The 12307-nt window shown below is 40.4% G+C and overlaps 1 protein-coding gene across 1 annotated transcript in view; it reads left to right on the top strand.

Annotated features, from left to right (window-relative positions):
• The window catches only part of LOC134359599 (laminin subunit beta-4-like), a 163439-nt gene that overhangs the window by 79657 nt on the left and 71475 nt on the right, over nt 1-12307 (top strand). Inside the window, exons 13-17 of the mRNA XM_063073095.1 lie at nt 54-207; nt 1847-1975; nt 5690-5869; nt 7899-8020; nt 11830-11941. Coding sequence (XP_062929165.1) covers nt 54-207; nt 1847-1975; nt 5690-5869; nt 7899-8020; nt 11830-11941 — 697 coding nt within the window. The remainder of the gene's footprint in view (nt 1-53; nt 208-1846; nt 1976-5689; nt 5870-7898; nt 8021-11829; nt 11942-12307) is intronic.

Below are 12307 nucleotides of genomic sequence, written 5' to 3' on the forward strand. Positions count from 1 at the left end.
TATCATGGTTTTTCCAGTGCAGTTAGTTGAAATGTACTGTCTGTATTTTGCAGTTGTTCCCTGCAGGATGGACAGTGTCGATGTCTACCCAACATTATCAGCCGTCAATGTAACGAACCAGCACCCGGTTACTTCTTCCCTCCGCTGGATTACTACTTGTATGAAGCTGAACTTGCGCAACACTTAGGCAGCAGTGCTTCGTCCATGGTTTGTACCTCTAAAACTTTTCTTTCCGCTGTTACTTTTCAGACAAGATACTTACCAAGCAATTGGAATGAAATGTAATGCTAAATCTGCAACAGCTTGAATCCTTCTGCTGTCACCTTGTAATAGAGGGGTCATGACATAATGCCACACATTGAATGTTTGTTCTGACGCTGCCTAAGCAAGTTCCTGGCATTCCATTAAATAAACAAAACCATACTGAGGGCAAGCAGATCATCCCTGCAAGATATTTGCCTCAATCTGAAATGTCAGCCATCTCTCTGCCTCCTCAGACCCCCTGAGTTCTTCTAGCAGATTGTACTTCGTTCTAAATTTCAGCAAACACAGGCTCTTGGAGATTTTGTTGGGTTAGGAAATTAGATATTCCACTTAAAATTGCATCAATTTTGTTTTGTAAAAGTAAAGGAATTGATTTATTTCCATTTGTCTGAGCTGCAATTTAACTCAAAGGTCCCAGGCTTTACATTAATTACAATGGATTCCAGTTAATTGAGACACATCAGGACCAGTACATTTTGGCCCAATTAATTAGCTGAAGTTCCATGGAAATATTTAAAAGGTATAAAAAAGATAAATCACTGGTCAAAAGAGTAACAAATTATGTATTTAAATAAAATACAGAACAAATTAGGACACTATCAATACTACTACAGTACTATAAACCTACATGTTAGTTCTTAACAGATATTGACAGAGGAATTCATTCAGTACACGATGCCATGTTCTTTTGATTGTATGTAAGTGAATAGAATCAGCGCAGACACCTGGATAATGGGCTGTCTTCATACAATGCTATTGACTATAGTATCCTCCAAATCTTCGTTTTCATTGTAACATTCAAGAAAATTGTCAATGCCTTCAAATTCTTCTTGAAGTAATGAAATTGTTACATTTACACCCCCGGCCATTTCTGGCATCTCCAGGCCTGAATGCTTGAAACCACTGTGAGCAAAACAATTCTAAATGGTCTTACTGCTTATTTTTTGCCAGCTATCAGTGACAAAAATCACAGCTTTCTGAACACAAGCACATGCAACTGTTCCTTCTAAGCATAGTGTAATGCTTAATGGCCACACAAGCTGGATGCATCTGATGCTAGTTAGAAACTGTACGGCAACATTTTCTTCCCCAATTAAGTGGGAGAGTGTCCCAAATAAACAAAGCAGATCCCAGCTATTTTTTCATTAGATTTTAGTCTTTAAGAGTTGTCTTAAATAAATGGCTGCCCTGATTAACTGGTTGTTCAATTAACTGGAATCCACTGTACTTGCACCTCAGGTAATTCTGCACGATTATTATGCGGGCATTCTGTACTTCCAGGATTGGAATAAAACTACACCTGCTCATATTTACAATATGTGAACTGTAATATTTCAACTTAATAATTATATAGCAGGGACTTAAATCATTATTTGTGTGAATAACAATCTTGAAAGGTAATATTAAGGTGCTACCTTTCCAGGATGCGGAGGACAAATTTTATGCACAGTCATCAGCACAAATCTGGATGTATCTAACCTCATGCTACCTATAGCTACAAAACCTTTCATTGTGTGAATTCATCCACTGGTCAATACTCTTTACTTCCCTAAATAATGCAATTAGTTTCTCTTTTCCTTAGGTGAGGCCAACGTCTATGCCATTATGTGATGAGTATTTACGACAGCAAGGCTACAACTTCCGGGTGGATCAAGGCAGACTGATACTTGAGAGAATTGCAAAACGTCATCTGCGTCGACAGAGGAGGAGGGTATGCTGAGTTTCAATAACTTCTGTAGTAACGGTGAAGAAAGTCACCGGAGAGATACTGAAGCTAATGAATATAGAAGGCTTTATATAAAAGTATGCAGGCATCATATTCAAGGCACTCTTAGAAGAAGTGGCCAGCCCGACTCAATATTAATTGCAAAATTTATATGCTAAAGATCAAAGGTAATAGCAGGACAATTCTATAGTTACAATCCATCTACAATGCTTCCTTTGAATTACATATAGTATTTAAATATCTCATTCTTCACACCCACACACCGGACACCCAAAATGAATGTTAATCCCCACTGATTCTTGGCTGCATTCATGCATATGCAGGCATCTGAGGTCTAAGGGGAGTGTTTCTTTGTTTGCGAATGAGCCCAACCAGCAGCTCCAGGAAACCCATTGTTTTGCGCTGTGTTTTAAATTCAATCTGCAATTCACATTGAAATTTGAAGAATGACTGCTGTTGTACTTAATATTTGCTGTATACCCAAACACCAGAATACACCCTAGCAGCTTCCTTGCTGTAAAAAATCATAATAAAATAATGTAAATTCTCCCAGATCTGTTTTTTATGGACAAAATAGAAATTAGAATGATTGACTAGTATCCTGTTTTCTCATAAACTGATTCAGACTGTCACAGCTTAAATAGCTTAAATAGTGTTAAAAACCATAGGATCAAAATTCAAGGACTTACCAAAATGAAAGTTGAACCAATGCGTTAAATTCATTAATGCATCTGTTATGGAGACATTTTGGGATATTTCTGGGTGTATTTTGCATCATGGTTTGAGTAAATCAGTGTTATCATCCATGTATGAGCCAGCTAAAGCGGGACCTAGCCTGTAACTCAGTCACTTCTTGCGGACAGTCTGGAGGTCACAGACCCCGTTGCTGCTGCAGTTCCCAACATGCTGCCAGCCTTACTATTTCAACCATATAGGATCCCTACTTGAATACATGGGATGTGCATGGTGCACCAATTAGAGATGTGTAAAGGTAATAAGCAGATACAAGGTGTATCAGACACCTTGGCTGCTTGGCACCAAGCCTGGAATGGACTGTGAGCTGAAGCCAGGCTCGGAGTGAAAGGCCAGATGCACCAGGACCTGACCTCAGGCACTTTTTGTACTTGTGTGCTACACACAAGCACACTGGCCATCCAGCCATCAGTTTGATCCAGCTCAGTAACAGCAGTAACTGCTTGATGGCATCGTACATGGTGGTGCCATTCAATGTCAGTAAGTCCAAGGAGCTGATTATTGACTTCAGGAGCTGGAAACCAGAGATCCATGAACCCATCCTCATTGGAGGATCAGAGCTGGAGAGAGTCAGCAACTTAAAGTTCCTCAATGTTACTATTTTGGAAGACCTGTCCTGGGCCCAATACATAAATGCAATTACAAAGAAAGCACGGCGATACCTCCACTTCCTTAGGAGTGTGCGAAGGTTTGGCATGACATCTAAAACCTTGACAAACTTCTATAGATATGTGGTGGAGAGTATATTGACTGGCTGTATCACAGTATGGTATGGAAACACCAATGCCCCTGAATGGAAAATCCTACAAAAAGTAATGGATACGGTCCAGTCTATCACGGGTAAATCCCTTCCCACCATTAAGCACAGCTACACAAAGTGTTGTTACAGGAAAGCAGCATATCCATCCTCAGGGACCCCACCACCCACCCAGGACATGCTCTCTTCTCACTACTGCCATCAGGAAGAAGATACAGGAGCCTCAGGCCTCACCCCACCAAGTTCAGGAACATTTATTATTCTCAACGATCAGGCTCTTGAACCAAAGGGGATAACTTCACTCGACTTCACTTGCCCCAGCATTGAAATGTTCCTACAACCTATGGACTCACTTTCAAGGACTCTTCATCTCATGGCCTTGATACTTACTGCTTAATTATTTATCATTATTATTTTTTCTTTTTGTATTTGAACAGTTAGTTGTCCTTTGCACACTGGTTGAACGCCCATGTTGGTGCAGTTGATTCTATTATGACTATTATTCTTTTATGGATTTATTGAGTGTGCCCACAAGAAAATGGTTGTATATGGTGACATGTATGAACTTTGATAATAAATTTACTTTGAAAATGTCATGTAAGATTTTTTCTTAATATTATCTTCCCAACATAAATAAATTTAAATAAAAACTATGTTCTCCTATAAATTAGGGTCTGAAATGGGCAATACTACAAAATTTTCCTACTCCCATCAGGGAGGAGGCTACTTAGCATCCAAATCAGGACCACCAGACTCAAACACAGTACTTTCCCTAAGCAGTAAGACTGATCAGCACCTCCACGCATTAACTCCACCACTACTTCCTTATTTCCCATCAGTCACCTTATGTACAGCCTGGTGTCACTTTATGGATATACAATCAATATGTGACTTAAATATTTATATTTTTTGTGTTTTTGTTTTTTAATTATTAATGTGTTCATTATCTCTTGTGTTTAGTTTCTGTGCTGCATTGGATCCAGAGTAACAATTATTTCATTCTCCTTATATTTACGTACAGGAAATTATGTTAAACAATCTTGGGGTCTTGAATCTTTCTGAAAACTAAAACATACTCTTGGGAGTAAATATGCATGAAATATTTTCATTCGTTATTTCTGCATTGGTTTGCTAAGATCTTGGCATAACTTCAGAACACATGCAGACATGCGTTGCACTAGCCATGAAGAAATATGTAGCCCATGAAGAAGACTTCTCTTCATTCTATTGTTAGAGCGTAGTTTGGGGTTAGGACATATAGTGAACATTGACTTCAGCAACCAGCCTTCAGATATGAATATGGATTGTAGATTAAATTTAAAATGCAGCCCAGAACAGTAGAATGCAGACCAGAAAACTGACACTTAACTGATATCGTCTGCATATGTATGAATGCAATTGACACCCTATTGCATGAATAGGATTCAGACAACAGTGCGTAGATATAGGAGACATTTGACTGACATAGGAATGAATCTGTTTGACATACCATTGCATGATTACGAGAGTAATTAACACTTATTTTGGGTGTGATGGTGAGTAGATCCAAGCATTTGAAAACTACATGTAACTCAAAAGAAGCATTATGAGGGCATTGTAACTATAAAAATTGTCCTTTACTTTTGTTCTTTATCATATAAAAATGTGTAGTAATGTTGGATTGGGGAGTCTCTGTCTCTCCCCACCCCTCTCGCCCTCTCTGTCAGTATCCCTCTCTCAATTGACTCCAAAAGGCTGACAGCTTGTGACTGTGTGTATTGAATAAAAAGACTATTTTATATCCACCATCCGCGTCTCTCCAGTGACTTTGTTCACATTATAACACCAGGTCACCATCTTCTCTTTCAAAATTCTCCTCCAGTTCCCTCCTCTATGACCATACCTTTAATTTCAAATCCACTATGTACCAGTCTCCTAGCCCTGATCCAGTGAACTCATTTTGTTGTAAATCATTCAAAGATATCTTTGTGTGTGAGATTTACCATGGAGATGCAAGTGGTCCACTGGATCCGATTGGCCACTTGGAGAACATCAATGCTTAGCCATACGCATTTCTTTTTAATGTATGCAGACGGTAAAGATAATTTTAGAATTCAAACTTTGCTTCTAAATTCTAATCCTGTTTCATAATTTTTAAGAAAATATTGTGGTAATGAAACTACTTTGGCAATGTATCTCTTTTTCTTTAGCAAACAGCGAATCCAGATTTCCAGGTACAGATTGTTTCCAGGGAAGCTACTCCTGATCGACCTGCTACTTGGACGGGGTTGGGATTTGCCCGTGTACCAAATGGAATGGGATTGAGGTTCACTGTTGACAATATTCCATATCCAATGGATTTCACAGCTGCCATTCGCTATGAGACAGAGGTAATCAGAGTATAGCACACTACATATTCTCAGATGTATCCAACATAATTGTCTGCTGATCAAACCACAATGACCCAAGGCTTGAATCTGTGTCCCTGAACCTCTCTCCTGCATTTGGGAAACCAATTTCAAATTCCCACCTCTCATCCCTCTTTCCTTCTGCCCCTTCTCAAGAATAATAGCTATTTACACAGTATACTAGACATTATGCTCTTCCTCCTCCCTGCCTATCACTTGATTTTCATCCAGTCACTAAACTCCTATCATCTCATTTCTGTTTCCTTTACTGAGATTCACTTCCAACGTGAAAACCCTGCAACTCTGTCTTTGCTCCTGTTGTAATCCACAGGCTTTTAAAAACTTAAGTATTACCAGATTATTCTTTCTTTTTTATAGTATTTAACCTAATGCAGTGGATTTTGGTTAATTGGCCCATTGGTTAATCAGGGTAGCCTCTTGTTTGGGACAGGAGGCTGTTGGCAAACAGTTTCTAACTAGGTGGCCTTTAGACACTATGCTGTGCTCAGAGCAAACAGTTTTTAAATTGCATTAGCTGTGTGTGTTTCTGTTCAAACAGCAGTGATCTTTGTCACTGATAGTTGCTGAGTAATAAGCAATAACACAATTCTGCTCACCATGGTTTCAAGCATACAGGCTTAGAAATACCAGAAATGGCCAGGAGATAAAATGGAACAATTTCATTATTTCAATAAATTAGGACTATGAAGAATTTGAAGGTATTGACAATCATCTTGAACGTTACACTGAAAATGAAGATTGGGAGGATGTAATTGTCAATAGCATTGTACAAAGGCAGACCACTATCTGTAGTAGGGTTCTGTACTCAATTTTGTTCCTTTACAGTCAATCAAAAGAACACGACAGAATACACTATATGAATTCCTCTGTTGACAACCATTAAGAACTAATACACAGTTTTATAATACTGTGGTGGTGCTGATAGAGTTCGAATTTGTTCAGTATTTTATTTAAATACATAATTGGCTGCTCAGTTAAATAGTAGTTTATCTTTTTTATACCTTTTTAAGAATTTCCATGAAACTTCAGCTAATTGACCACTTCATTGGGCCAAAATGTACTGGTCCTGATATGCCCCAATTAACTGTATTCCACTGTATATCTATGTAATGCCCTGGCTAAGATTTCTATGACTATGTTGTAGGCATTTCATTTTAGCGGTTTTTTGTAAAAGCAGTGTGTGCTGCTGGTAGAATCGGCTAAAAATAAGAAGACGTGCTGTCCAACTAAGGAATGTTGTATCAGCCAGTTAAGATGGTGGGATATGGAGGAAGTTCTATAGAAAGTGCGGCAGAGAGAGATTTGTGAAGGGAAGTAGTCTGGTTTGGGGTCTTTTGGCGGGAGCTGCAGAGCAGAACAGAAGGGGAAATGGCGCAGAGTGTTGTGGGAAGGAGAATCTCCGTTGCAAGAAGTACTTTGTCCACATGAATGGCTCCAAGGAGGAGGGCCAATTTGTTCAAGATGGTCTTCGAGGGGAGTTCAGAATGTGGTGTGTGCTTTCACGCAGACTGTGGGTTCAGTGCCATGAGTATACCCAGCTTTGGAAGAGACGAGTTCCAACGGTCACATGCACGCTTAGACTGGTTTAACAGTAATGGGCACTTTTATTTTTTTTTATCTTTTCTTCCTTTTAATAACTGTTTGACAAAACTGAAATTGGTAAATGTACTATATTATAATTTCATGCGGTGTACGATCTGTTATTTCTTGCCGACCGGTAGTTGTGTATGGGCAGTATTTACACAGCATTTGCTCAAATCGAGGTTTCTTTAATTGGAACATCATGACGTTCCTGTTTGGTTGAATCCCAAATCATACTGACCCTAGATGTATACTGTTTATGGAAGGTGGCCTTTTCATTGCTGAGTCATGTGGTTGTTAATTGGAGTTAGCTAACCAGCCAAGTTTCTATATGAGCCTGGTGAGAGGGTTACATTTATGAAACTGTTTGTAGAATAATTGAGTGCATGTTTCTTTTCCACTAATACAGTCAACCGAGGATTGGACAGCTCACGTTCGCATTCAGCCAAGAGATCAGCAACATGGGAGCCAGTGCAGGAATAACTTGCCCTCACAGGACGGTTATACACTCACCATGCCAGGCACAGCCAGGTTAGAACATGCTTCAAGTCAACCTGCTGGGTTTTTTTTTGAAAGTTATGTTGTATTCTTTATAAATTCCAATGTACTAATGAAACTGACAATCCCTTATCCAACACTTGCCAGTCAGGTTACCTACAAAAAATTCTGCTGGCAGCTAAAATGCAGACAGTGACTTCATCATAGATAATAGATTCCTATCTTCAAAAACATTTTGGAAGTTGCACCGTGTAAACTTGTTTCTTCACTTCCTGTAGTGGAATAAATCTGATTTTATTATGTAAGCAAGCTGACTAGTGATGGATGTTTAAATGGCTGAGAGTGATCTGGGGGGTTTTACAGGGTGATATGTATTTTGCATACGAGGAAGTCCAAACTCTCTTGGTGGATCTGTCACCATTCTAGCCCTGAGGAGAAAGTGATAAACTGACACTTTGAAATCTCTTCCAACCCTGAGTCTGATTACATCAGGTAGCAAAGCAGTTTCCACAATCACCACAGCAGTAAAAATTATAGTCAGCAGGACCCAACTTGCAAATATGCCAAAGCATTTCGCTAAATTGAGGCATGTATTGTCATCTCCAGCAGAATAATTGAGGTGACAGTTTGGGGTGATATTGCGGGGATAAGTAAGGGCAACACAGTGGCAATGTCAGCAGAGTTACTGCCCCAGTGTAACAGAGGTCCAGGTTCAACCTTGACCCAGGTGGTATCTGTGTGCAACTTTCATATGGGTTTCCTGCAGGTGCTCGAATTTCCTCCAATGTCCCAAAGACGAGCAGGTTGGTAGGCCAGTTTGGCCAGTGTATATCATCCCCTAGTGTATAGATGAGTGGTAGAACCTGGGGTAGCTGGGAGAAGGGCAGAGTTGATTAGAATGTGGGAGAATAAAATAAGGTCTACCAAACACATCTTTACCTCCTCCCCACTCTCCGCTTTCTACAGGGATCACTGCCTCCATGGTTCCCTTGGCTATTCGTCCCTCCCCACCACTCGCCCTCCTGGCACTTACCTCTGCAAGCGGCCAAGGTGCTACACCTACCCATTCACCTCCATTCAGGGTCCCAAACAGTCCTTCCAGGTGAGACAACACTTCACCTCCAAATATTTTGCGTTCAGTGCTCCCAACGCGGTCTCCGCTAAATTGGTGAGACCTGTCATAAATTGACGGGCCACTTTGTGGAGCACCATTGCTACATCCGCCAAAAGTGGAATTTCCCAGTGGCCAACCATTTTAATTCCTATTCCCATTCCCACTCTGCCATGTCGGTCCATGGCCTCTGTTAGTGCCACAGTGAGGCCACTCTCAGGGTGAAGGAGCAACACCTCATATTCCATCTGGGTAGTCTCCAACCTGATGGCATGGACATCAATTTCTCCTTCCAGTAAAACTTTTCCTCCCTCTTCCCTTCTCCTCTATTCCCAACTTTGGCCTCTTACCTCTTCTACTCACTTGCCTATCACCTCCCCCTGGTGCCCCTCCTTCTTCCCTTTCTCCTATGGTCCACTCTCCTCTCTCATCACCGTCCAGCTAGCCTCCTTCACCTCCCCCCACCTTGCGTCTTCCCCTTTCCCTTCCAGTCCTGAAAAAGGTTCTTGGCTCAAAATCTCACCAGTTCATTCATGGGCAAAAGTTCTAATGTCAATAATAGGAATACTGTTAATGGATGCTGCATGATCAGCACAAAATTGGTGGACATGTTTCTATGCTGTATGCCTCTAACTCTATGATGCTATGGTTGGATTACCTTATCTGCTGCACACCCATTTTCCATGCTCCTAATCTGTTCATTTATACAATCAGTTGTGGTATTTTTCTTTGGACAGAATTGATCAAGTTGGCATCAGTCTTGCTGGTCTTAAGCTGAAGAAAGCACTCAATTGTCTGACTATGTGGAAGAGAATTGGGTTGGGGGTAAAGTTTGTACATTGATCAGTATGAATAGTCTCTTCAAAGATAAAAGGTTAAAGATTTAGCCTTATTTGTCGCATGTACATCGAAGCATACAGTGAAATGCACATTGGCATCCAATCAAATCAGCGTGGTTTGTGCTGGCCAAGTGTTGCCATGCTTTCAGTACCAACATAGCAACTCACTAAAGCTAATCGTACGTCTTTGGAATGTGGGAGGAAACCTGAGCACCCGGAGGAGACCCATGCAGCCATGGGAAGAACATACATACTCCTCACACACAGTGACAAGAAATGATCCCTGATCTGACAATGCAATAAAACTGCTACGCTACTCTGCTGCTCTTTTTTCAGTGAAATGTGCCGATTATATTTTATTTTCATGCATATCAATAACTAAACAGGTACAACAATATAATGGTGAAATCATTGGACTATCGATCCAGAGATATACAGTTTTCTAATTTGACATGCAGATTAGGAAAGAAAATCCATTATCAGTAATGGTAACTATAAAGCCATCATGTTGTGAAAGAAATCTCATTTAGGGAGGAATCTGCTATCTTTTCAGTGTGGTCAAAAACTGACTCTAAACTCACTAATGTAATTGGCTTACAGCTCCTGTCTATGGTGTTCAAATGAGCCACTCAGACTGGATGGTAACAAGTTATAGACAAAATGTAAAGATTAACATTGACATCTTGTGAATGAGTAACTAAAACTGTCCCTACACAAACTTCCACATGTTGCTCTACTTCCAGAGTTCTACATCTTGCAAATTCTACGTCTTGCAGAATTAACCACTAAGTTCCACGTCTATTCTGACCAAACAGGAAAAGTGACCTTTGATACTCTGCAGTCTTTCAGTTCAGTTCTGTACTCATCTACCATCATTAATGTTCCCCTCACTTTCCCATCCTTTATTAGCTCATCTACTAAACATGAAACGTGAGTCTGATTTTACTCTGAGCATATTAAGCATGTTAAACAAGGCCAGTAAACAGCACCAGCACACTACTGGATTGTTTTAAACATCAGGATTTTCGAGAAAGAAACCAATTATCAGACTGCTGATCTGACAGACAGATTTCAGTGTCCTGCTCGAGACCCTGCCAGAAATGTATCAGCACACATTTGCTCTCTGCTTTGTACAAGGACATCATCCCTGTTGGCAGTGGGTGCAACAGCCTTCCTTTAGCAGATTCCTATGTGGATTTATTAACCTTATATACGAGGGGTGATTAATAAGTTTATGGCCTAAGTCAATTTTAGAAAACCTAGCACACTTATTTTTCAACATAGTCCCCTCCTACATTTACACACTTAGTCCAGCGGCCATGGAGCATACGGATCTTGGACCTCCAGAAAGTGTTCACAGCAGGGGTGATTGATAAATTCATGGCCTAAGGTAGAAGGAGATGAGTTATACAGCTCTCGTTATATGCACATGCAGTTCAACTGTTTGAGTGATTATGCAGAAAGTTTGAAGTTAATAACTCATCTCCTTCTACCTTAGGCCATGAACTTATCAATCACCCCTGCTGTGGACACTTTCTGGAGGTCCAAGATCCGTATGCTCCACGGCCGCTGGACTAAGTGTGTAAATGTAGGAGGGGACTAAGTTGAAAAATAAATGTGCTAGGTTTTCTAAAATTGACTCCTTCTACCTTAGGCCACGAACTTATCCATCACCCCTCGTAGATATCAAATATCTACATCTGAGATACTATTTTTAAATAGCTGTGAGATGACAACTGGAGTTTGATGACAGAATAGAAGTTCATTCAGCGTAAGGGATAAAGCCATGTAATGACCACTTATTTAAGATGTGTGGCTAATCTTTGAAATAAGAAGCACTTTTGTTAAGGTCACTGTAAGAAATGTTTTGTTTTGTATTCCTCCGTCAACAGAATAGCAATTCTTCAAACCCCCATCTGTCTGGAGCCACAAGTACAGTATATTGTGGATATTTACTTCAATCACTTCTCTTCTCGGAACAGCAATCACATCTTGATCGATTCTGTAAGTTTCGGGGTGACATCTTCTTGTTTTGTCAATTTACAATGTGTTCAAGAAGGGGCAGCTTCACAGTACCAGCTGTTTCCAATTTCTGACTGTGCTGAAAAAGATACAGATTGCAAGTATGATTACTCTGTGTCAAAGTTAACACATGCCACATTTCCCACTTGGATACCATGTCAACACAGATTGTTAATGGTTCGTCCCCTTTCTCCAACCACTTCCTTAGGGTCCCCCTCCTTTGCTCCACCCTCCTCTCAGTTCCCTACCACTCCATTCACCTCTTTTCATCTTTGTATCTTCTCTCCTCCTTACCCTTACCTTTCTTGATTGCTTGCCCCACCCCCATTCTCCAATTGCCAGTTGGTT

This window comes from Mobula hypostoma, chromosome 20, assembly GCF_963921235.1.
Source record: "Mobula hypostoma chromosome 20, sMobHyp1.1, whole genome shotgun sequence".
NCBI classification, from domain to species: domain Eukaryota; kingdom Metazoa; phylum Chordata; class Chondrichthyes; order Myliobatiformes; family Myliobatidae; genus Mobula; species Mobula hypostoma.